This window comes from Podarcis raffonei, chromosome 12 (genome assembly GCF_027172205.1).
Source record: "Podarcis raffonei isolate rPodRaf1 chromosome 12, rPodRaf1.pri, whole genome shotgun sequence".
NCBI classification, from domain to species: Eukaryota; Metazoa; Chordata; class Lepidosauria; order Squamata; family Lacertidae; genus Podarcis; species Podarcis raffonei.
Window position 1 is genome coordinate 44,565,401 of NC_070613.1, and position 26,106 is coordinate 44,591,506.

Genomic DNA, 26,106 nt, shown 5'->3' on the forward strand with positions numbered 1-26,106 from the left:
GATGAATTCCCTGGCATCTCCAGATAAGACTGGGATTGGGAAAGATCTTGTATAAAGCTGTAAAACTATACTGCCAGTCAGTATACTACAGTTAGATGGTTTGATATTCTGTGAACCGCCCTGAGGGTCTAGGGCAGTATATAAAATCAATCAATCAATCGTCTGAATCTCTATATGGCTGCCTCCTTGTTTATCCAGAGGCTCCTCATTCAAAACTGTTAACTAATTTAGTAAATTATACACAGGTTCTTGTTTCTGTTTAATAACTACCACCATGCACTGAGCTCATTAAGTCATCCAAAGAGGACTTGGTTTTCAGCCAGCTCTGGAATATGCTTTGTGTGCCGCCATTTAACCCTGCATTTCTGAGGACTGACTGTGCTTGTGGAGATTGATAGGAGCTGGACACCAACAGCATCAGGAGGCCCACAGGCTATTCTGCTGGTGCTATAAATGTATGAGAGAATTCCTGGATGTCAAGATGCAGGGGCAAGTATTCTTCGGTGAGAAAGCCCTAGCAGCGATTTAAAGTCACAAAACATGAAACAAAGAAAAGAATGGAAACATAGGCCACTTTAGACCTTTAAAATATACAGTTCCAAGTGAGCACCAAAATGTCCCCTTAAATAGTTTCTTTCCAAACTTTCCCTCATAGGAAAATACCACATATGGTAAGTTAAAAAATGGTTTACTTACAAACTCTACAAATATCAGATTCATGTGCTTCACAATAGTTGCACAGGCAGTAAAACACAGCTTGGTTGCAAAGTGATGAAAGTTCCTAAATTATTGGTATAGGACAGTGGTTCCCAATTAGGGGTCTGGGGACCCCAGGTGGTCTGTGGAATGCACCCAAGGGGTCCACCGCCCCATTCCTTGCCTCCCTCCAACTAAATTTTTGTCATTTTTGCATGGTGATATCACAAATTTTATGGTCTGTTTTAGCGCTGTGTGATTTTTCAATATATTGGCCAAAATTGGTTTTGAAATCACACCATGATAACGATTTTGACCTGGCAATACGCAGCAATATATCACTCCTCTTGTGAGGGAGAACAGGGCAGCCGATTTCAATGCACTGCTGATCTCAGCTGATAATGCTGCTGATCTGGGCTGCCTTCCCTCATGCTGAAGGAGACCAGGGATCGCTCTCACTTCATGGCACCGTGTTAGTACCTTCCCTTGGCATTGAGACAGAGCAGCTTTTCCTCTCCTCCTCCTACCCATCTGAACTCTGCGGCTGCTTCTTCCCTCATCCCCACACCTGATCTCTTCTATTATTATTATTATTATTATTATTATTATTATTATTATTATCTCCAATTTCAGACATTGTGATATATTGCAATATCGCGATGTTTAGCTGCTGATACATCACAATGTTGAAAGACAGATATCGCTCAGCCCTAGTTTTTTAGTATACCTAAAATCCTTTGCTTATTAGGGGCTACCCCACATTTTGTTCAAAAAATTGTTTTGCAGAGGTAACTACCATAGAGATAAAAATTTTCAAAAGTAGGGGGTCCATGGCTTGGCTTTTGAAAAAGAGGGAGCCCTCAGTAATTAGCTAATTGGGAACCACTGTTGTAGAAACTTGAGTGGCTTGTGAGAGCCATGCTGTTGAGCTGGAACAACCAGCTCAAACCTCTTCGCACGCTGAGATTCTCAGTAAAAAGGAGAGGGGAAACAAATTAAGTAGAAATTGATTACTTAGTTCCATGGAGAGGGGAAGTGGACATAGCTAAGCCTGGCAGGACAGCTTACTCTATAGTGTTAACCCCTTCATGTGTTAATTAGACTTAAGCATGTTGTTTATATGCGGAGGGTTATTCCACATACTCCAGCTGAACAACTTTGAAAGTACCACTGAGCATGTGCAGAGAGACCTTTACTCACCACTGGTGATTATTTTGAGACCAAACACATCTGGGATTAAGAGATCACAGGGTTCTGCTGTCTGGAGCTTCAGTATGTCAAAGAAAAAGCTCATGAGCAAAATTTAATTGTCCATTATACCAAAACCTAACCCACATTCTACTCTACTGGCATGCACTGACAATTTACCATGCAGAAAGTTACCGTGAGGCTTTTTTTACTCCTTGCCCCAGCTTGCAACGCTTATAAAAGGTAACAAGGAATTTCATGATTCAGTTGCCTTGTTTCCATCAGTCCTGACATAAGACATCTTTGGGAAAAGGAAGAGGGAAGCTTATTGGTTGTCTGAATCAAACACAGAGCCCAGGAGAATTTCTTCTTCAAGAGCCAGTAGCTGAGCTTTGCTTAAAGCTGCCTTAAAAGCTTTGCTTGGAGCTGTCTTGCGGTTACTGTTGACTACTACTCAAATGCTAATTGTGCTTTCTGGCTCATTTGCAACTTGAATGGGTATTTTGCCTTTTTTTGTGATGGCTAGAATTACCTGCTACTTATTGGTCTGAAACAGCAACTGAACTGGCAAACTGGTATTCCAGGCTTCATATAAAGGGAACCCTGATAAGGAACAGTAAACCAAATAATCTGGTGTCCCTCTCTCTTTGTTCAGGTGGTCTCCTGCCTTCTCTAGTGAAATTTGAAGCACAAAGCTGCTTTCAGGTAACATGGCTCAGTAGCTCACTTGACTTAATGGGATTTGTGACATCATCCAATGTTTATTTCTTGACTCCTCTTTCCCAACCCCACCCTTCTGTAATAAACATATATTCAGGAAACCCAGGAGCCTGACACCCCAACATCACAGGTGTTTTAGAACACATATTTGTGTGTGGCATGTGTAGGTTGTCTTAGTACACATGCCACACACAAATATGTACGAATGAGCCGTTAAAATACAAGTACAGTTAGCTGCATATTTGATATGTTATGTTCAGCTATAATAATAAGAAGCTTTTATTTACCTGTTGGTTGTTACAATTTAAATGGTATGTTAGTTATTTCGCAGTCCGAAGCATGCACCTTGACAAAAAAAGTATTGGAATAAATATGTAAGGGGTAGATCTTACATTTTCGGGATATACAGTACATTTAAAACAGAGACATGGCTCACAAGCACACACCATCCATTTAATGCATTTGGCTGTTCTCTTTTTTTTTTTTTTTAATTAAATATTTATTAGCATTTTCAAGAAACAAACAAGAACAAAAAATAAACAGAACAAAAGAAAAATACAAAAATACATAACAAAATTAAACAACAAAAGAAAAATAGAAAAAACACATAAAGTTACTAATACTTATTGTTCTTAACCTTATTTCTCAGACCTCCTCACACCTCCCCTTCTTGTATTCCAATTTAAATTGTCAGTTCAGCAAGTCCTTAACTTATTTCTTTACCTTAACTTATACATTTATTCTAACATACCATTTTTTACTTTGCTTCTTTTTTCCATTTCCTCCATTTATTTTTAACAATCTTATTTTCAATTAATTTAAAAAAGAAGAAACCAATTTTACCTTGTTAAAAACACACATCAATACTTATACCTCATTAGTTGTTCTTAAACCTTTTTCCTAAAGTCGACCAAAATTTCCCTTCCACGATTTACCCAATTTCCTTACCACTAATTAAAAATAAAAAAAAGAAAACAAATTATCCTTATGTACCCTTTGGATTCCCAACCTCCACCCACCCTTTTCCCGGTTCCAGTCCCCGACCAATGTCCATCAGTCTTTATGTTATTTATTTAGCCTGGAGACCTCACATCTGAGGCCCTTTTATCTCTCTCAGTTCCTTTCTGCCGGTCTCTTTGATGGTCCTTAATGTTAAACCCCAAATCTCGGAGGGGCTCCGGCCCAGCAGAATCCTTGTTGCTTCCAGCCAGTCTTCCATACTTAAAAGCAAAGCCTGTGGGGGGCTCCAACTCTTGTTTCAAATTTCTTACAGATCCAGATGTCCCCAAGGCTCCAGCTTTCACCTTCCGCAGATTTGTAATCCTCAGGTCTTCAGATCTCCTCCAAGGGAGATCTCTCCATTTTCCAGGCTCCCATTCAGACCAGACTTTCCACATCCAATTTTTATTGTCCTTTTTTATCATCATGTCAGGCCTCATATTGTAACTCTCCTTCAACTCCTGCACATCTCCTGCTTCTCCTTCATTTTCTTCAAAAACAGCACCTTGCTCCATCATTTCTGCACTTTCAGTTTCATTTATTTGTTCAGTTAAGTAGGCTTCCTGTTTCAAGTCCTTATCAGGCTCAAAACTGTTGTTTACTGTCCAGTGTAGTAGTGATACCTTTGTAGACATAACATTGTATTCATCTTTCAAGTTTCCCAAGAGAGCGAGTGTTCTGTCCAGTTCTGCTTGGAATTTACGTACTCCAGTCATTTTTGTAATGTAGTATCCCTATTATCCCTCTAGGAGGATTTTAGTTCCTTAATGTTCCTTTCAGCTCAAAACCAAAAGTCCAGTTATTTTGTATCAGCCCTCATTGTTTTCAACAAAGTTGTACCAAGTGAACCAGCAAAAACAGCAGAAACAATGTTCTCTTTTTCCAGCTGGCAACTAGCTGACTAGCAGCTCTCTTGACAGCTGTCAAAATCTTCCATGCAACAGACTTTCTCTTGGGGCGTTCCCGGGTCTCGGGGGGGGGGTGAAATTCCAGTCCCCAAATTCTTTTTATCCTCCAGTAAATCCTTATAGTGTCAAAACCGTGAAATCAAGATCTTTTCACTAAAAAACAGGTTCTCTCGACCTTAGTTGCCCAGTCCTTTGCTTTAAATTGTTTACAAAGAGGGGGGGGTGACTTCCTTTTTAGCCCCTTCCCGCTCGTTCCAGATCCAAAATTAAAATTTTTTAACGTTCCAATCTCCGTATTACTCACGGGTTTATATTTTAGAGTCCAGTCGGTCTTGAAAGAAGTTGGCGCTCTCTGTCAATGGCTTGCGGCTTCACTCCGTAGGCGAGGGAGTACTCTCAGCACCACGCCTCACCCTGCCTCCGTTCCGAAGCCTTTAAAAAGGCTCCGTCGCGGATTGGGGGGGCGCAAATGGTGCCCGCCGAGTCTCTGTGTTCACAGGCATCCGCGCCTGTGATTTTAAGGGTCCCCGCTTCGCCGCAGGGGCCAGACCCAGACGCTACGGAGCCGATTCCCTCCGGAGCTCGGAGGGAATCCGCCATTAAACAATGGCGCCAACCCGGAAGTCCGCATTTGGCTGTTCTCAATGAATGATACTTTACTCCTTTCAAAGTTTCAGTTCCCAGCACCGTTAACAAATTACGGTTCCAATTATTATTTGGGGGGAGCCATGTGTGTTAAATGTATGGTTTAGATGGGAGAGGCGCTTTGAGAAAGTGAGAGGAAGGATAAGGTGGTAAGCTGAAGAGTGAGAGTCACTTTAACACCATGCTGGTTATGCACCTGTGGAGTATGGAGCTAGGAACCAATAACTAGCATTGCATTACAGACTGTGTTTGGTGGAACTTATCCCCCCCCCATATATATTATTTTTCACATGGGTGGACCTACATAAACATGGACTATGACTGATCCATCTGGGAGTGGGAAGAAAGATGAGCTACTGGAACCCTGTTGTATAAGTGGTTATTCACGAAAAGACCTTTGACACACTTCCAGTGTCGGATTGCCAAAACATGTTATGCTCCCACTTTTGTTTCGGTGGCATGGTTTCTATCTTGGAAGTGAATTCTGTGTCTACACATGCAGGATTTATCAGCAGTCACATGGTGTAGGATCTCAACTCTACAGCAGCCTAGACGCCAGTTACTGTGTTCAATTTTATAGACACCATTGGACACAGAGGGTTGGGGTTTTTTTTTGCACCTACCCATGTATGTCTTTTAAGACAAGCAGATAAATGCCGTTGGCTACAAATAACGTTCAGATAACATTAACATTCAAATAACATTCAAATTCATACCGATGTTAACATTAAAAAGGGTTGTTGAAGTGCATTAAGCTGCAGCACAATGCCACCTAGTGGCAATAAAAGGTAAAGGTAAAGGTACCCCTGCCCGTACGGGCCAGTCTTGACAGACTCTGGGGTTGTGCGCCCATCTCACTTAAGAGGCCAGGGGCCAGCGCTGTCCGGAGACACTTCCGGGTCACGTGGCCAGCGTGACATCGCAGCTCTGGCGAGCCAGAGCCGCACACAGAAACGCCGTTTACCTTCCCGCTAGAAAGCGGTCCCTATTTATCTACTTGCACCCGGGGGTGCTTTCGAACTGCTAGGTTGGCAGGTGCTGGGACCGAGCAACGGGAGTGCACCCCGCCGCGGGGATTCGAACCGCCAACCTTTCGATCGGCAAGCGCTAGGCGCTGAGGCTTTTACCCACAGCGCCAGTCTTTAATAAAATGTTGCAAATGTGCAGTTCAATAATTTATTCATGGTTTTGTAAGCCATGAAGATAATATTATCTGAATAAAGCACTGTGTATCAAAAAACCGGCTGAATCGTTTCAGTTAAGATTTTGAGTTTGGGGTCTTTGGTAATGTATCCTAGAAGTAAAGTGTCAGTTCAGATGCAGATTTAACCACAAGTACAGCTGTTTTTGCAGTTACACTGTACACAGTTTTAGTGTGTACAGACAACACACACTGAGACCATCTTGCTGCTGGGGCTCAACCCTACCTTAAAAGCTATATGCTCTGTTTGGGGTCAGGACTAATACTAATAGTGGGAGGCATCTAAATAAACTGGTGTACCTGCTTAAGGAGCTTAAAGATGAGCTGAGATGTAAGAAGGATGTGTATAAGAAATGGAAGGGGAAATCACAAAGGAGTAGCCAACAGTTGCAGGGTGAATGTGAGGTGGACTAAAGCTCAGAATTAGCTCAGGTTTGCACGAGAGGTTAAAAATAATAAATGTTTCTTTGGCTATGTTCGAAACAAGAGGAAGAAAAAGCAAATCCTCTGCCTGGAGAAGATAGAGAAATGCTATTAGATAGAATTGCTCAACACCCACTTTGCCTCTTTCTTCACCCAAAAGGAAAGCAATGCCCAATCTGGCGATAACATAATAAATTATGTCAATTGGGAGCTGCAGCCCAAGATAGGAAAAGAGGTAGTAAGGGAACAGCTAACTACTTTAAATGAATTCAGATCTCCCAAGGCCTGATGAGCTGCACCCAAGGGTACACTAAAGGAGCTTGTGGATGTAATCTCAGAGCCTGTGTCTATAATCTTTGAGAATTCTTGGAGAACAGGTGAGGTCCCTGCAGACTGGAGGCAGACACAATGTTCCCATCTTCAAAAGGGTAGGGGGAGAAGACTTGGGTGACTACCGACCGGTAAGCTTGGCATCGATATCAGGAAAGGTCCTAGAACAGATAATTCAACAGTCAGTCTGTAAGCACTTAGAAAAGGATGCTATTACTAAAACCCAGCATCACTGTACTTCGCCGGATGTGCTTTGTCTCACTTGTCCTCTTCTGTCCCAGGCAGGGTTGCCACTTGCCACCTTTATTCTGGCAAGATACAGGGCAGGGTGGGGCAGTTGGTGGACTTTTTTTTTTATCTGGTTCTGAAGTGACTTCAAAGCAATCCATAACGATCTATTGCAACCTAACAGGGTGGCCCCCCTGGACTTTGCTACGCTCGCACACATACATACGAATTTGTAAATCTGTCTATGCTTAGCTACCCAGAGCTTAAATACCCTTTCAAACACATGCATTTGGAGAGGGTCCCTAACGGGCGGCAACCCTAGCCCAGGCGTGAAGAAGTCAGGCTACGATTGTGAGATTGTTACAGGGAAAGAGTGAGTGCTTTTCACGGAAACTCGCGCCTGCCAATGCGTCCCATAGAATTGGGAGGGACCCCAAGAGTCATCTAGTCCATCCCCTTGCCATGCAGGAATTCCGCCCACAGCTGTCCAGGGGTGGACTCGAACCAGCACCAACCTCCTGGTTGTGACCCACTGCGCCACTGATGGAGTAATTTAGAGCAAAAGAAAGTCAGGAAGTAGGGCTAAATTCTGGCTTGAATTGCCTGGACACGGCCGCCATATTGACTCTTGCGCGCCCACAACCAGATGAGTCACCGCCCCCTCCCCATGGCCCCACCCTCTTATGCTCCTGCCCGCCAGGAGACGTCGCAGGCGTGCATGACGCCACCAAGCCGCGGCAAACGAGAAGACGCCACCAGCCTAGAAAGGCCCTCCAGCCTCACCCGGAAGCTGAGAGGAAGAGAGCGAGCGCTGCTCGGCGGAACTTGAGGTGGGGAGTATAAAATAGACTCGCCCCCCCTCCCCTCCGCTCCTCTTCCTCTAGCCCGGCGGTGCTGTCGCAGGAGGCGGTCGAGTCCACCTGAGACTGCGGGGGTGGAGAGAGAGGAAAGAGAGAGACACGGCGTCTTTTTTTCTTCCCCGCCTTTTAATAAGCCGCGCACGAGTCTTGAGCAGCATCCATGGCAGCGGACAAAGGCGGAGGTAAGGACAAAGCAGGCGCGGGCTGCCTCTTAGAGGCTACCTCGGCTGCTTGCGGGGCTACTCCTCAGGCGGAGGGAGGGGGGGAGAGAATAACCTCATTCGGTGGTCGTGGCGGAATGATCCCCCTTTCAGCCGCGGTTCCTCTGCCTCCATTGGATGGGGCGGGAGGGGTGCTGTGTGTACCTCCGCGCGGTTCTGGAATGTAGGGCCGGCGGGCGGGGTGAGGCGTCGCCTCAGGAGCGGGGATGCGAGGGGCAGCTTCGCCTAGTGGTCGCTGCCCCCTGGGGAAGAGGCTCAAGTTGCGGCTTATATCCCGCCTCCTCTTTCCCCAACAGTACAGAGTGCTGGACTACAGCCTTGGGAGGACAAATGCCTCACTCTCTGGGGTGAGGTTGGAGGCCTAGCCTACCTCGCCGGGTTGTTGAGAGGATGAAACAGAGAGGAGGGGCACCACACGCACCACCTTGAGGTCCTTGGAGGGTAAAGGTGGTATGTAAACGTAGTAAATAAAACAGAAATAAATGAAAGCGCTCCTTGTGAGAGGGTGGTGGCAGGTGCACTTGATTGCATTTATATTCTGCTATTCTTCCACTATGGATGTTCAGGGGGCAACTAATAGGGCTTCTCAGGCCCATACTCTGAAAGAACTTGCTGCCGGGGGCTATGCCGCTGCCCCTTCCCAGAGAAGTTGTGTCAGCTGCTGGCCAACAGCTATTTCTGATACATACATACATACATACACACACACACACACACACACACACACACATATATATATATATATGTGTGTGTGTGTGTGTGTGTGTATAAAACATGTTTGTTTTGAACTGCATTGCGTATCGAATTGTGGTTTGTTTTTCGCTTCATACGCTCTTGTGTTTTGTATATATTGTATCGGTAGAAATCTCGTTTGCTCATTTTTAATTATTATCATGAGCTGCTTTGAGCTCAGTGTTGCTGGAAAAGCAGCATGCGGGCATTCAATCAAATCAAAACATGGCCTGGGAGTTTCCCTGTACATCCTCTGTGCAGTGCAGCACTCTTGTACCTTGGGGGGCATAATGTAAGGAACACGATGAATTAGCCTGGGCTCCAATGCTGTTTCTCTTGTGGCTAGTCAGCTCTCTATCTGAACTGATAAACGTGCCTGAGAATCCTCTGACAGTGCAGTGAGGTCAGTCCCTAGACCCAGTTTGAGGACTCGGTTGAGGTAGTGACAAGATGCAATAGGGAACAGGGTATTCTGGCAGGTGCCATCTTCCAGAGCTATTGAGTCATAATAAAACAATCATTTTTTTAAAAAAAACCACTAATAGCAAAACAGCCTCTGGGAAACCAGCGTAATGGCATCAAAACCAGTGAAATGGCATCAGCAGTATGGGCAATCAAATACTGTATTTTATTTATATCCCAGGTTTCATCACCAAAAGATCCACGAAAAGGTACAATATAGTAAGAAGAGGCTTGGGATTCAAGCTTTTTCCCCTGCAGGTGAAAGATACGAGCTGCAGATGGAATGGGACTGACCAATCTACAGAAGCAGCTGTTTCAATGATCTATAATAGAAGAGTTCTCTGTGACCACACAGTTCAAACAACTTTCAAAACAATAACATATTGATCTGGCACCTACAGGCTGGCATAAGAGGAATCTAGACAAGTTTTCTTAAAGCCTGGATAGAACCACTGTTACACCACTATTTGATATGCAATGTGGTAACACAGAGGAGAGCCTCAGCTGAAGACTTAAGTATGCAAGTAGGTCCCAACTAGGATTTGGGAGGAGGTGGTCCCTTAGATATTCACATCCTAAAACTTTTAGGTCTGTAAAGGCCAAAACCAGGGTTTTGCATTTGAAGCTAATGAAGCTGGTATAATATCAGTATACTAAAATAAAATTGCTAATATGCTTTCCATCAGTTGGAAGTGTCAGAACACTTCAAAGGCAGCCCCAAATAGAACACATTGAAGTAATCTAATCTGGTTGTGACCAAGGAATGTGTAATAGAAGCCAGAATGGCCTTTTTCATCAGAGTTCAACCTAAACTGGGCAAAAACGCTTTAAAGGTGAACTTGGATTTTCTTGTGGACTTTGTAAGGGAAGAAATGTCAGACTTCACTTTTTATTAGAACTTTGAGGTCCACAAACTCATCATTTGCAAAATACAGGCTCAGATGTATGCATGTGTGCTAGGAATTAAGGAACAGGGTTCCTCTTTGCACATGTCGAAACAAAATAAAATTCCTTCCAGTAGCACCTTAGAGACCAGCTAAGTTTGTTATTGGTATGAGCTTTCGTGTGCATGCACACTTCTTCAGAATACAATAACCAAACCTAGTTGGTCTCTAAGGTGGCACTGGAAGGATTTTTTAAAATTTTGTTTCGACTACGGCAGACCAATACGGTTACCTACCTATAACTAGATCTTTGCACATGCTTACTCCAGAAATTTGTGATCCCTACCAGAACCTAGCAGACAAGTGCTTTCTCTTAGGGAAAACCAGGAGTGTATTTCTAAGTTTTCATTTTCAGCCTTCTATTGCAAATAGCATTTTAGTTGTTTCGGCTGTTGATGTATTGGGAGTTCGATATATTTCCCAGCTTAACTGCAAATCACCCAGACATCTCCCAGCAAATCTGATCTACATTCCACGAAACCCTTCTGTAAGGTGCCACGCAAGCCGCACTGTTTACCCAAATACTTAAGTTTCTCATTGACTTATTTATTTCAATCTGCTGTTCTTAATGAATATACCTGAACCTTCAAAAGCAAGGATTCAAAATTACAGAATTCAGTATTCTCTCAGAAAAAATATGCTTGGAGCACGAGCAAGAAGAACACAATATGATTTAAGCTTTTCTTAGAATGGTTCGAAACTATGCTTGGAGTTAGCTGTTGCTTGAAACACTTGTGTTGCAGATCAGGGAGCAGAAAAACATGAAGCAGCAGGCACATCATCTGGGATTACTGATCAAGAGAAGGAGCTCTCAAACAGTGCTCTGCAAGCATTCATGGTAAGGCAATTCTTGAGATAGCAAATATGTATGTCATGCACATGTAGTGTGATAGCTAGTTTTTGGAAGCACAGTGTTTCCCATAGCAAGCAAAGTGTGGAGCTAGTATGATTTTGAGGAGCAGCTTATTTCACATCACAGGCACTGCTTCTTGTAAAGAATAAATTCAGACATCCCAACAGGTATAGAATACCTCCAGCCTTTAGTCTGATGTTTTTGCAGGGGAAATGCAATTTGATAGATCTTTCCACTCTAGCAATCCTTTTAATATTTTGGTTTCTGCATAGTTTAGGTTGCTAGCTAGGCAAATATTTCCCACTGAAGTAGGAAAAGGAGAAGGGCGGAAGGATTGCACACATGACTTGTTCCAGATTGGAAAATGTGACATCTGCCTGTGCTCCTCTGTAAATTAGAAGCAGTGTTTTGGAATTCTAATCTGGGTTTTGATTTTTAAAATGTGTCTATTTAAACATTGCCTTTTCAACTGTGATCCTTGCAGGCTGGGAACTACGAAGCTTGTCTACAACACCTTAGCTGCTTGCAAGAAATTAACAAGGATGATTACAAAATAGTTTTGAACATGGCAGTAGCAGAGTTCTGTAAAAGTAATCAGACAACAACTGACAACTTGAAACAAACACTTAATCAGCTGAAAAACCAGGTATTGCTTGCTTGTTTGTTGTTTCCACCCTCTTTTTTGTAAAGGGTTCCTTGTGATTTGCACAAATATTTCTCGTCCCTCCATAATCCTGCAAAAAGTCATTTCCAAAAGGCAATGGAATCTTGCAGACCCGAGTAGATACTGCAGGAAGTTCTTTCTGTTCTTATTTCTGTTTGTAAGTAAACTATCATCTTGTATTTGGTACACTCTGGGGTGCTTTGGGAAATGGCAATAGCAAGTTACATTTTCACATAGACCAGTCTGTAGCACATACTGATTTAACAGTGCTTTTTTTATTTGGTCATAAATGGAGGAGTGGGTAAAAAAAAAAGGGCTGTGTTTTTATCCCCCAGGTTCATTCAGCTGTTGAGGAAATGGATGGATTAGATGATGTTGAAAACAGCATGCTTTACTACAATCAAGCTGTTATTTTGTACCATCTTCGGCAGTATACTGAAGCGATAATAGTTGGAGAGAAGCTTTATCAGTTCATAGAACCTTTTGGTAAGTTGACAAAGGTAAAAGGCTCCTGGTCCTAGTCTCCCCTATCTCAGATTTCATGCAACTTTTGCTTGATAAAGCTAATTTGTATTCGTTATATTTAAAATTACATAGCTAGACAAGATAAATAGTTCAAAAACAATTGAACATATTTTTCTCTTATGCATATAACAATACTATAATACAAGAGCAAATATGTAGCTGCCTGTGTTCAGATACCTCTTCATATGCACAACTTCAGAAGTTTGCAGAAGCTATTGTCTAGTTATGTGCACTTATATCAGTGTTTTTCAACCTTTTTTGGGCAAAGGCACACTTGTTTCATGAAAAAAATCACAAGGCACACCACCATTAGAAAATGTTTAAAAATTTAACTCTGTGCCTGTATTGACTATATATAAAGTAATTCTCTTGAATAGGAATCAAATAAACACAAAGAAAGTATTTTATAATTACTTTATTATGAAATAGTAAGTAAACAGAAATATGAAAAATTATAAAATACTTTATTCAGTGTGCAACCTGGGCCTGTTTGGCTGAACACAAAGCTGATATTCTGGCTGGAATCGAAGAAAGACACACACGTAGCTCTTTGTCAACAGCTCTCAGTCTCTCTCCGTATTTAGTTTTTATAGCAATCATGCTTGAAAAGCTCATCTCACACAGATATGTAGTGGAAAATGGGAGCAATGTCAAAATAGCTTTGTTTGCCAGAAGGGGGAACTCCTTGGCAGTATCCAACCAAAAACTGTCCAAAGGTAGATCAGCAAATCTTAGCTTGAAACCACGATTTTGTCTCAGTTCAGTTAGTTCCTCCTGCTCCTGTAAAGTCAAGTCCTTTCCACCAACTGATGCTGAGCTATAAGGGTCCCTAACCCAGTCAAGGCATTCAGTGGAGGCTGAAGAGAAATAAAATGACAACATCTCCTCGAGAGTTTTTAAATGTTTAACTATTATCTCATACGGTGCAGCAGTGTGAACACCTTGCCATTGCTTGGTGAGTGTGAACATTTCAAGATTGCCACTTTCCACGTGTTGATGCCAGAGTTGCACCTTTGAACGGAATCCATTTATATCTGTACTTGTAAGCAGGTTTTCATTTCGGCCTTGCATTCGTGTGTTCAGTTCATTCAGATGATGAAATATATCTGCCAGGTATGCCAGCCTTGCACACCACTTTCAAGCAGCTTTGCGTAATCTGACCTCTCATTTGTTAGAAACACTTTAAGTTCCTCCCGCAGCTCATACACACGAACCAAGACCTTGCCACGCAACAACCATCGGACCTCCGTATGAAACAGCAAGGTGTTATGCTTCACTCCCATCTCCTCACACAAAGCTGCAAATATGCGACTTTTCACGGGTCGTGACTTTACAAAGTTTACCATGCGCACAACATTATCCAACACATGGACTAGGTCTGCTGGTAAAGTCTTGGCTACGAGGGCCTCACAGTGTAAAAAACAATGCGTAACAATCACATCTGGATTTCTTTCCTTCACTCTGCTTACAAAGCCTTTGGTGTGCCCGACCATGGCTGCAGCTCCATCGGTGCAGACACTTGTGCAGTTTTCCCACTTAAATCCTCCTTGTTCAAGGTATTCTGATGTGACCCGAAAAATTTCTTCTCCTGTTGTTTTTTCTGGCAATGCCTTGCAAAAAAAGAGCATAAGGTCAAACAGATTCCTCACTGGCCTTGCAGACAACTTCATTGTCCAGAAAGTGGGAGAAGCAACAAGAGGAACAGCCATTTTAGATCTGGTCCTAACCAATGTTGATGACCTGGTTAGTGGGGTAGAAGTGGAAGGATCATTAGGCGCAAGTGATCATGCTCTTCTGAAGTTTACTATACAGCGGAAAGGAGCAGCCAAGCATACTAGGACTCAATTTCTTGACTTTAAGAAAGCCGACTTCATAAAACTTAGGGAAGTGCTGGGTGAGATCCCATGGACAGTAATACTAAAAGGAAAGGGAGTTCATGATGGCTGGGAGTTTGTTAAGAGGGAGATAGTAAAAGCACAACTTCAGGCAATACCAATGAGACTGAAACATGGAAGGTGCCTAAAGAAGCCAGGGTGGCTATCTAAAGAACTTTTAACTGAGTTAAGATTTAAAAAGGATGTGTACAAAAAATGGAAAAGGGGGGAAACCACCAAAGAGGAATTCAAACAAATAGCCAGCACGTGTAGACACAAAGTCAGAAAAGCTAAAGCACAGAATGAACTCAGGCTTGCTAGAGAGGTTAAAAGCAACAAAAAAGGCTTTTATGGGTATGTTCGTAGCAAAAGGAAGAACAAAGAAACAGTGGGGTCACTCAGAGGAGAAGATGGTGAAATGCAAACGGGGGACACAGAAAGGGCTGAACTCCTCAATGCCTTCTTTGCCTCAGTCTTCTCCGATAAAGAAAACAATGCCCGACCTGAAGAATTTGGAGCAAATGATTCAGCAGAGGAAACACAGCCCAGAATAACTAAGGAGATAGTACAAGAATACTTGGCTAGTTTAGATGTATTCAAGTCTCCAGGGCCAGATGAACTGCATCCAAGAGTATTAAAAGAACTGGCAGATGTGATCTCAGAGCCACTGGCAGTCATCTTTGAGAATTCCTGGAGAACAGGCGAAGTCCCGGCAGACTGGAGGAGGGCAAATGTTGTCCCTATTCTCAAAAAGGGGAAAAGAGAGGACCCAAATAATTACCGCCCAGTCAGTCTGACATCAATACCAGGGAAGATTCTGGAGCAGATCATTAAGCAAACAGTCTGTGAGCACCTAGAAAGGAATGCTGTGATCACCAACAGTCAGCATGGATTTCTGAAAAATAAGTCATGTCAGACTAACCTGATCTCGTTTTTTGACAGAATTACAAGCCTGGTAGATGAAGGGAACGCAGTGGATGTAGCCTACCTTGATTTCAGCAAAGCATTTGACAAGGTGCCCCATGATATTCTTGTAAAGAAGCTGGTAAAATGCGGTCTTGACTATGCTACCACTCAGTGGATTTGTAACTGGCTGACTGACCGAACCCAAAGGATGCTCATCAATGGTTCCTCTTCATCCTGGAGAAGAGTGACTAGTGGGGTGCCACAGGGTTCTGTCTTGGGCCTGGTCTTATTCAACATCTTTATCAACGACTTGGATGATGGACTCAAGGGCATCCTGATCAAATTTGCAGATGACACCAAACTGGGAGGGGTGGCTAACACCCCAGAGGACAGGATCACACTTCAAAACGACCTTGACAAATTAGAGAACTGGGCCAAAACAAACAAGATGAATTTTAACAGGGAGAAATGTAAAGTATTGCACTTGGGCAAAAAAAATGAGAGGCACAAATACAAGATGGGTGACACCTGGCTTGACAGCACTACATGTGAAAAGGATCTAGGAGTCTTGGTTGACCACAAACTTGACATGAGCCAACAGTGTGACGCGGCAGCTAAAAAAGCCAATGCAATTCTGGGCTGCATCAATAGGAGTAATAGCATCTAGATCAAGTAATAATGCCACTGTATTCTGCTCTGGTCAGACCTCACCTGGAGTACTGTGTCCAGTTCTGGGCACCACAGTTCAAAAAGGACACTGACAAACTGGAACGTGTCCAGAGGATGGCAACCAAAATGGTCAAAGGCCTGGAAACGATGCCTTATGAGGAACGGCTAAGGGAGCTGGGCATGTTTAGCCTGGAGAAGAGGAGGTTAAGGGGTGATATGATAGCCATGTTCAAATATATAAAAGGATGTCACATAGAGGAGGGAGAAAGGTTGTTTTCTGCTGCTCCAGAGAAGCGGACACGGAGCAATGGATCCAAACTACAAGAAAGAAGATTCCACCTAAACATTAGGAAGAACTTCCTGACAGTAAGAGCTGTTTGACAGTGGAATTTGCTGCCAAGGAGTGTGGTGGAGTCTCCTTCTTTGGAGGTCTTTAAGCAGAGGCTTGATAACCATATGTCAGGAGTGCTCTGATGGTGTTTCCTGCTTGGCAGGGGGTTGGACTCGATGGCCCTTATGGTCTCTTCCAACTCTATGATTCTATGAAAAAGAAGTTTTCTCTAATTGCATCACCATCAACAAAACGCACATTGGCCAAGAGTTGAGCATGTCCACTGATATCAGTAGACTCATCAAGTTGCAATGCAAATTTCTCACTGATACGGATCTGATACGGTTTTAGCTCTCTGGTTACAAAAAAAAGGGGCTAGGTGCCCCAATTTTATCTTATTAATTGCGTGCCTTTGGTGTTTTTTAATAGCATGAAAAACAGTTGCTCTTGTGTTCAGATAATACAAGATGCCCAAAACTTAAAATGCCTTGCAGTGGGTCAGACCATTGGTGCGTATTGTCCACACTGTCTGGAAGTGCTTCTCCGGGGTATCAGGCAGGGTTTTTCATCCCCACGAGGAGATGCTGCGTTTTAAACCTGGGACTCTCTGCATGCTGAGCACATGCTCTACCCCAGGGGTTGGCAAAGTTTTTGTGGCTTGGGCCAGTTCACGGTCCCGCAGACGCCTGTGGGCCGGAGTGTGCATGTGCATAGCCAGCACATAGAATCATAGAATCATAGATAACCAGGCACTTCATAATCAGCAGGTATAAAAATGGTTATATTTTTAAAATAATATTTAAGTTATTATTTAAATAAACAGATGCATAACCCGGAAAACTTTGGAGGTAATAATGAGGTTCCCATTATTTTCCTTGAGCACTGAAGATACATTACATATGGGAGTACTGTATCTTCAGTTCTGAAAGTTAACATAATTTGCAACCCTCAGAGGCAGGGAGATGCTGTACATAGAAAAACAAATTCTATGGAAACCAATAAGAATTATTATTGTGCCTTGTGCATGGGATCAAATGTCATATGATAAACAATATTTATCAAGTGATATTTACAAAACAAATCAACTGTTCTCCACACGAGGAAGGTTCATGGAATGTATCATATTCATACATGCATAGGTAAATGGGCACAACCGAATCTTGCAGATTTGACATCAACAGTAATCGGGAGTTATTATAGAGGCGCTCGACCCCCCGAGCTGCCTCTCGCTAAGGGCCGGGCGCTCCTGCCATCAGAGGGCGAACACTCACTGGCGGAGAACCGAAAGGAAACAATCGGGGTCAACAAAGGAAGCTCGCCTCTGAGGGGAATGTCAAGAGCAGGCCTTTTCCCGGCCGCAGACTGCCCGGCCCTGGGCGGCCCCGGAGGCGTTGGGCCAGGCGCACTTACCAAGGAGCCGGCCCAGAAGGGGCAGGAGTTCTTCACTTGCAGGGAGCTGCTGAGGGACAGCGCCCCAAAGCTGAGTGCCACCAGGCAGCAGCCCAGGATCAGCTGCAGCAGCCCCAGAAACAGCAGAGGGCGCGCCGGCAGCAGCCCCGGCCGAGGCAGCGGCAGTGGCCTCCCCGGCCAGCGGCAGGCCCCGCTGGGGGAGAGTGCGGCCGAGCGCGGCCCAGGCCACCCGGAGCGGGACCATGGCGGGCGGCGGAGGCGGCGGGTCTGGGCGCCTCGGGCGCCGCCGAGAGCCGGGCCAGCGGGCAGCACGAGCCCGGCAGCACCACCGGCAGAGACATGGGCGCCTCGCCCGCCCGCCGCGCCGGAGGCAACAAGTGCGTGGTCCGGCGCCCGCCTAGTGGGCGAAAATTTGACATTTTTTTAAAAAAAATCTTTCGAATTTTTCAATTTTTCCCATGGCACACCAGGCAACATCTCGCGGCACACTAGTGTGCCGTGGAACAGTGGTTGAAAAACACTGACTTATATGACTAGCCTTAAACTGAAAGCCTTAACAAAGTCAGTACTGTATTTAAACCAGAAAAGTATTGTGGTGGTTGGTTTTCATAAGTAATCCTTAATGTAAATGTGAAAATCACCTGCATTTGGGACAGGTTTAGATCCTTGAACTAATTTTAGCGAACACTATCGAGGAAAGCACTAAATGTTTTGTTATTTTGTCTTCTAGAGGAGAGATTTGCCCAGGCAGTGTGCTTCCTGCTTGTAGACTTATACCTGCTGACTTGCCAAGCTGAAAAAGCCTTGCATCTGCTTGCTGTATTGGAAAAAATGATTTTACAAGGCGGCAACAACAAAAATGGGAAAAATGAGGTAGGTCTAGGAGACTATAGAGGAAATGTAGTAATTTAAGAATGCTTGTCAAGATAAACTTTAATTGGCCTTTTGAAACGATGGTGGAATTTCATATAGTTTGGATTTGGAACTGTTCACATTAATCAATAAAATTATTTTTAACAGCATGGGAATCCTTTATTGTAGCCAAACTGCTTTCTAGTGGCATCTTAACAATTGGTGGTAGGTTTTATTTTATTTTATTTTATTTTTTGCTTTTCTCTGACTGTTTTTGTGGCAACGCCGTCATTAGGTTGATTAGGGTTGGAGGGCTACTCCTTCATGAGATGCTTCAGGAATTATGAAGTGTGCATCATGTAACACCCACAGTCATCTGCTTTAAAATCTGACAATTGTTTCATCTCTGATTTGTGATCAGACAGGTAATAACACTAGTAAGGAAACTTCCAATCACAAAGCTGAAAGTGGAACCCTGACAGAAGCTGCTAGGTCTAAAATTCATCAGGTAAGACTAAATATAGGGCTTTTTTATTTTATATGGCACTTTTGAAGGTACTACATGCTGTTTTGCATTTTTCGAGTGACCCAAGACTAGGACATATGTGTACTGTAATTATTTCCATTGCACAGTCTTCCAATGTATATAACTGTAAGAGTAGCTTTGTTGTGTACTGGCCTGTGTTAGATACAGCTCACAGCAACTATTTTTTTTCTGGCAAACATTGTGCTCAATCTAGTCACTCTGATTGTGGAAATAGTTGCTGTCCTTCGTTGTCAATATCCATGTGCGGGTCAGTTCACAGCAAGTTTCTCCACATAATTATGTACCCAGAAGGTATTATTACGTGGACAAAAGAGGCAGCCACCTAGATGTGTGAATTAATCTTTGGTTTCAATATTTCAAATGGTTACCCCCATTGTGCAAGCATATAATACAGTTCTAACCTTTTGCTTTGTATTTCCTTTACTAATGAAATAGACTAAAGTGTAGTATGGATTTTCTGATGACCGTTAAACAATGTTGGTGTGCTATTTTAATTAGCAATTTAGTTTAGTACACAATTCCTCAACTGTGTTAAGGCTTCAATTTATCTTCAAATATTCAATTTTGAACATAAACATGTTTTAACCTTTGTTCAGCAAATTGTGTATCATGGCATGTCACTGTATATTGTTCCCCAAATACAATAATTAATTTCTGAGTAGCAGTCGTAGTTTTATTTCAGTTTCATGAGATCACTTATTCATTAACAGTATAAGGTGCGAGCCTATATTCAGATGAAGTCTCTGAAAGCATGCAAGAGGGAGATAAAGTCCGTTATGAACACCGCTGGAAATGTAAGTAACCATAATAGTTGGTTTAAGTCACATGTTTGTATTTTTAAAGAATCATTCATTCATCATAGCATTTGATGGACAGATCGTAATGTGGAAGGGAGACATTGAAAATAAAGATTCTCTTTTAGGATTTGAGAAAATGACATAGTTGGGACTTCTAGAGTCCCAACCTGATTCTGGATTGTTAATGATATAACTATTCATCTAGTTTATACATCTGTGATAGGACTTGGCAGTTTAAGATACCGTAGCTTTATAGGTGATGATTGATTTTGTAGATTCTAATGTTTCATTTAAAGATTTGAACTTGTACTCGGTTGGGTTTTAGCAGGAGAATAAGAGTTCTAAAAGCCCCCCCCCATCACATTTCTTCAAAGAGGTCAGTGCCCCAAATACCTTCCGTCCCAGTTCTTCCATTACTACCAGCCAAGAAGGGGTCGGGGCACCAATACAGGACTGGTCTCCTGGTGCCATTGTCACTGCTGCTTAGCAGGGCAGAGCAACAACAAGGTTGGGTGGTATGAGTAAACCAATGAGAGCACCTGATTGGCTCAGCTGGTCCCCCTTCCCTTGCAGCCTCCCTGCCTTGCACCCATAGTGGTGCTGCTTGGGGGACATGACCTTGCCGCTGTCTCTCCCCACTGGCTGCTCTTGCTTCCAGCTTCACTTCCCTGCACTTCTGAATTCCTTTGGAGTAAGTTTCTCTGTTGTAGCTATTTCTCTTAAGCAGCCTCTCAATTTTATGACCCCCTGCTTATGTCAGCAGTCCTTCAGGCCACACTGCAAGTCCTGCTTGGACTGGTAAGTGATGGCTTTCTGGCTGATGGATGTGCAGTCACTTCTGAGCATACTGTTTTCTCTCATGTAGAAAACTGGAGTATCCAACCACACTAAATTTCTCCCTTCAAAGTACGAGTAACCATGGATATTGTTCTCTTTACAGTCTGCTCCTTCTCTCTTTCTGAAAAGCAATTTTGAGTATTTAAGAGGCAATTATCGGAAAGCAGTAAAGCTGCTGAACAGCTCAAACATCGCAGAACATCCGGGATTTATGAAAACAGGTACCTTAAACTTATATGTTTGCAAAAACGGGGCTTCATTTCACATTTTAATTCCCTTTCCTTGAATTGGTGTAAAATGCTTGTGTGGACAGGAGTATCTCTAGTAGATTTCTTCCTATATACCGTATTTTTCGCACTATAGGACGCACTTTTTCCCCTCCAAAAATGAAGGGGAAATGTGTGTGCGTCCTATGGTGCGAATGCAGGCTTTCGCTGAAGCCTGGAGAGCGAGAGGGGTCGGTGCGCACCGACCCCTCTCGCTCTCCAGGCTTCAGGAGAGCCCCACCGCCAGCCCCACAAGCTCGGGGGACAGCGGGGAGGCGGAACGCCACCATCCCGCTGTCCCCTGACTTGGTTAGAAGGCTGACGGGGGGAGAAGCCTGCTCCTCCCCGTTGCCAGCCCTGCAGACTCGGGGGACAGCGGGAGAGGCAGCGCGCCATCCCGCTGTCTCCCGACTTGGCTAGAAGGCTGGCGGGGGGGGGGGAGAAACCTGCTCCTCCCCTCGCCAGCCCCGCAGACTCGGGGGACAGCGGGAGAGGCGCAGCGCGCCCTTCCCGCTGTCCCCCGACTTGGCTAGAAGGTTGGCGGGGTGAGAAGCCTGCTCCTCCCCATCGCCAGCCCCGCAGACTCGGGGGACAGCGGGAGAGGCGCAGCGCGCCCTTCCCGCTGTCCCCCGACTTGGCTAGAAGGCTGGCGGGGGGAGAAGCCTGCTCCTCCCCTCGCCAGCCCCGCAAACTCGGGAGACAGCGGGAGAGGCGCAGCGCGCCATCCCCCTGTCCCCCGACTTGGCTAGAAGGCTGGCGGGGGGGAGAATCCTGCTCCTCCCCTCGCCAGCCCCGCAGACTCGGGGGACAGCGGGAGAGGCAGCGCGCCCTTCCCGCTGTCCCCCGACTTGGCTAGAAGGCTGGCGGGGGCAGAAGCCTGCTCCTCCCCTCGCCAGCCCCGCAAACTCGGGAGACAGCGGGAGAGGCGCAGCGCGCCATCCCGCTGTCCCCCGACTTGGCTAGAAGGCTGGCGGGGGGAGAAGCCTGCTCCTCCCCGTCGCCAGCCCCGCAAACTCGGGGGACAGCGGGAGAGGCGCAGCGCGCCATCCCGCTGTCTCCCGACATGGTTTGGAGGCTGGCGGAGGGCTTCCTCCTCCCCCAGCCCCGCAAGCTCCCAGAGCGATGCCAAAGCTGCGCGCAGCTTCGGCATGGCTCTGGGTCGCGTTCTGGGGGAGGGAGAAGCTCGGGCTTCCCCCGCCCCAGCCCTGCGCCTGGCGGGGGGGGGATAAATTTCCCCCCCTTTATTTCCCCCCCCAAATCTAGGTGCGTCCTATGGACCGGTGCGTCCAATAGTGCGAAAAATACGGTACATAAAAATGCAAGGCTGACATCACACAGCCCCCATTGGAAAATTTGCATAAACTCATAGGAGGGGAGCAAAAGAGAGTGCGGGTTTTAAAATGGCAGTTTTGAACAACAGCAGAGGTTTCAATAAAGCAGGACTAGAAGGATACAAAGGTGCTATGAGGAAATGAGGGCATTGGCGAACAAAACGAGCAGCGGTGGCAGCCCCTGTGGGCCTTTAAAAAAAATATCAAAATCCAGAATTTCATTTATTTATTTTTTTCTTAGGTGAATGCTTACGGTGCATGTTCTGGAATAACCTTGGGTGCATCCATTTTGCAATGGGGAAACACAACTTGGGAATTTTCTATTTCAAAAAGGCCTTGCAGGAGAATGACAATGCCTGTGCACAGCTTGGAACAGGTGGCTCCGACACAGGTAAGGTCGACTAGTAATAAAACATGCTGCAGTGTTGGCAAATTGTATTTTTATGGACCTATAATATAAGCATGAAATGGCTCCGTCCCACAATTGAAATACACCAGTATCGAAAAACTACTTAATATGTGACTTCTTAATACGTAGAATTATATTTTCCAACCTATTTTTCCAGCTAGACCACATAATGCAAAAAGTAGAGCCTCGGTTCTTCCAAATGTTTAAATAGTAATCAATTTAGTGCATCACCTAAATTTATAGAGGAGGTAGCCAGACTTTATATGTATTTTAAGTACCAGATAGACTCCTTACAAGAACTGCATGAGGAAAGTGGGAGGTTGCACTCATTGGCCTCACCTCTCTCATATCTCTGGTGGTCATGCTACTGTTGCACATGCAAGCTGCTCCCTAACGTTTTGAGCCCTTATCTAAAGTTCTCCCTCCAGCAATCCTGCTTACCATAAGCGAATAACTTTGAGAGATGCAAAGCTAGTATGTGTAGAGTGCACAAGATATATTGGGTTCCTTGAACTGGAAAATTGTCATGGCATGAAGAATTGACCACATTAGTGCAGCCTCAACTCAAATAAAAAAGAGGGGGTTTTTTGGGGGGGGAAGAGAATTTGACTTGGTCTTAAGTCACAGGATTCAGATCCCTACTATGAAATAATTTGTGCGTCCAAGTGCAAGTCACTCGTTAAAATATGATTATGTCATGAAGAGGTTAGTGGCCGTGGTAAAGCAGTGATTATATTAATTCTAGTTTTGGTTAGCTCCAGTGTGACTTGTCTTTGGATACAGGTTAATTTAACCTATTCCTTTTCCAGCAGTGTCCTTTTTGCACTTAATGTTATCTGATTCTTTTTCACAGGTAAAAAGTTCTCAGGACGGCCAATGTGCACCTTGTTGACTAACAAGCGTTATGAGTTGCTGTATAACTGCGGCATTCAGCTCTTGCACATTGGGAGACCGCTAGCTGCTTTTGAATGCCTGATAGAAGCCGTCCAAGTGTATCATTCGAACCCTCGTCTCTGGCTGAGGATAGCCGAATGCTGTATAGCTGCCAATAAAGGAGTAAGATGAACCCCACAGATTTTTTTCCCAATCAGAAATAGTTTAATAGCACATACATACAAAAATGCAGTTCTGGGAGTTTAATGGTTTTTTAACCCTGCAGTCCTTTGTTACGTTCACAGTATTGTCAGATGTTTTAATATCAACCTGAAAATCCTAGTGAGGAGTCAGGTCTTTAAATACTCTTAAACTCTTAAACTATTAAAAAGAGTTATTGCCATTTTCTTCAGGTGGTTGAAAGGAGCCATTTTTTATTATAGGAAAACAACTGTACTTCCATTTCGTTTCTTGTGAGCCTCTTTGGTTGATTTGCATCATCTGCATATTTCAGTTTCTGGTTTTAGAAACAGCTTCTGTGTTGTGCTGTATGGTATGCTAGGCTTGGTTTGGACATAATTCTGGACAATTGCCTACCATTACATCCATGAGCAGCAGCAGAGTTTAGTATCACATGGTTCTCTCTTCCCCTTGCATACCCATGAAGAGATTATAAGCTTCCACTTTTAAGCTGACCAGTTACTCTTTATATCCGAACTATGGGAATGATGGTTTGCTAACATGCAAGGATCATGGGCTAAGGTTTGGTGTGTTTGAACAAACCATAGTTTAACCTAGTTTCAGTTTACAAAACTTAGTTTAAATGCAGAAGTGTAAGCATTTAATATTGCAGCAGTGGTGGAAGAGAGGGAAGTGGAAAGTTGACGAGCCAACTTGTGCCCACAACACTGAAACGTAGTTTAACATGATGTTGGAAAAGGATGTTGGTGTTAATGCCTAATTAGGTGGGTGTTTAAATCGGAGTGGTTGAATTTGGTTGGTGAGCTAGCGATCAGTCCTGGAATAATCTTTGTATTATTCAGGTTTAGATTCTGTGTCTGCAGAGTTGGCTTTCTGAAAGTGGGCAGAGACCATCTACTGAGTTGCAGCCTGACCTAAATTGGTTCACAACAGCAGTACTACCACCATACGGTAGCAAATAATAATTAAGAACAGGGGGGTTAACACTTTTGGTTTTGAGAGATGGAGTGTTATTCATGCTTCATCTCTGAAATGTAGCATGAGGTCAGGGAGAAGCAGGAGGGCCTTTGCCATATCCTCCAGCTGAAAGCTTGTGAGCGTAATAGCGGTGTGCTGTTGTTTTTTTCTGCTCTGGTTTCTGTTGGCTGCCTGCTTTCATTCAGCAAGCATAGAGCTAAAACAAATCACAGGCTCCCTCCCATGGCCGGCTCATGGAGAAGGTGGAGATCAAGACTGTTGGACCCTGATTAAGGTGGGACCCCAAATATATGTTGAGACTAAAAGTGGCTAGCTGGTGTATATCATATTTCCACTTAAGTTAATATAGTGTTTCAGACCCGTTAAAAACAAATATTTTCTAATAACACAATGGAAACCATTCAGCATGCTCAAAAGAGCCTGGTAGAATGATGGCGATATAGGAATACAACTTAACACCTTGAGTTGAATCAGGCTGGTGGTGCAAGTGCAAACAAGAGTTTTATGGGCTTTTATCTTTTTCTTTAAAAAGAGACTTAGATTTCCAGGCAGGAAAGGACATTGTTTGCTCTTCCTGGGACCATGTTAAATTGGGTTGGAACTGATTGGTTTTAATGCCAGCGTAGATTCCTGCAATGAATTCCTGAGTGGAGGTCTGACCTTGGAACTGGCAATCTTTTTTGTGGGTGTAGTCTGCATGTAAACTGGCTTGTAATAAGTGCAATTGAAATTGCTATTGTGCCTAGAAAAATGGGAATATAATGCAGAGTATAAAGATGATATGGAAAGAAGGAACAGAATACTGAATAGCAGCAGCTACAGAAAATGCCAGCCTTTATCTAATAAATATTCCTCTTGATGCCTTAAATGTTTGTCCCCTAGAGTTCAGAACAAGAAACAAAAGGACTTCCAAGCAAAAAGGGCATTGTACAGTCCATTGTAGGTCAAGGATATCATCGTAAAATAGTATTGGCATCCCAGTCTGTACAGAACATTGTTTATAAGTAAGTTGTGCAATTTTACATTGCTGTTATCTGAAAGGGAAGTTGCTGGTTGGCTGAAAACATTTCCAAAGTGCCCTTTCTTGGTGCTATTCTTTTATTTCTTTAAGTATTAATTTTCAGCCAATCATGTGAATGGAAATGCTTTGCGTTGCGACGTTTACAAGGCTGCTTTGTGTATGAGAAAAGTATGTTGGCTGGCCCTCTTTGCATGTCACAGTAAAC

The 26,106-nt window shown here is 44.0% G+C and overlaps 1 protein-coding gene and 2 long non-coding RNA genes across 6 annotated transcripts in view; 1 reads left to right on the forward strand and 2 right to left on the reverse strand.

Moving 5' to 3' along the window:
- Nucleotides 1–231: 231 nt before the first annotated feature.
- On the reverse strand, nucleotides 232–7,983 carry LOC128424352 (uncharacterized). The gene is made up of 3 exons (XR_008332989.1): nucleotides 7,854–7,983; nucleotides 2,892–2,949; nucleotides 232–438 (listed from the first exon to the last, which is right to left on the reverse strand). It is a non-coding gene; the product is annotated as an uncharacterized LOC128424352 (long non-coding RNA).
- Nucleotides 7,984–8,105: 122 nt separating this feature from the next.
- Nucleotides 8,106–26,106, forward strand: part of CNOT10 (CCR4-NOT transcription complex subunit 10) — a 30,030-nt gene continuing 12,029 nt past the window's right edge. For 2 of the 4 annotated variants that reach the window (XM_053410409.1, XM_053410410.1), the window contains exons 1-11: nucleotides 8,106–8,380; nucleotides 11,301–11,395; nucleotides 11,895–12,056; nucleotides 12,410–12,560; nucleotides 18,520–18,662; nucleotides 19,063–19,149; nucleotides 19,899–19,982; nucleotides 20,926–21,043; nucleotides 22,661–22,810; nucleotides 23,682–23,884; nucleotides 25,763–25,884. In XM_053410409.1, coding sequence (XP_053266384.1) covers nucleotides 8,359–8,380; nucleotides 11,301–11,395; nucleotides 11,895–12,056; nucleotides 12,410–12,560; nucleotides 18,520–18,662; nucleotides 19,063–19,149; nucleotides 19,899–19,982; nucleotides 20,926–21,043; nucleotides 22,661–22,810; nucleotides 23,682–23,884; nucleotides 25,763–25,884 — 1,337 coding nt within the window. In that variant the 5' untranslated portion in view covers nucleotides 8,106–8,358. Of the gene's footprint in view, nucleotides 8,381–9,728; nucleotides 9,823–11,300; nucleotides 11,396–11,894; nucleotides 12,057–12,409; nucleotides 12,561–18,519; nucleotides 18,663–19,062; nucleotides 19,150–19,898; nucleotides 19,983–20,925; nucleotides 21,044–22,660; nucleotides 22,811–23,681; nucleotides 23,885–25,762; nucleotides 25,885–26,106 lie in introns of those variants that run through there. The other 2 variants (XM_053410407.1, XM_053410408.1) reach the window with 1 other exon arrangement.
- Nucleotides 13,000–14,217, reverse strand: LOC128424346 (uncharacterized). Its single transcript, XR_008332988.1, has 2 exons — nucleotides 13,943–14,217; nucleotides 13,000–13,093 (listed from the first exon to the last, which is right to left on the reverse strand). It is a non-coding gene; the product is annotated as an uncharacterized LOC128424346 (long non-coding RNA).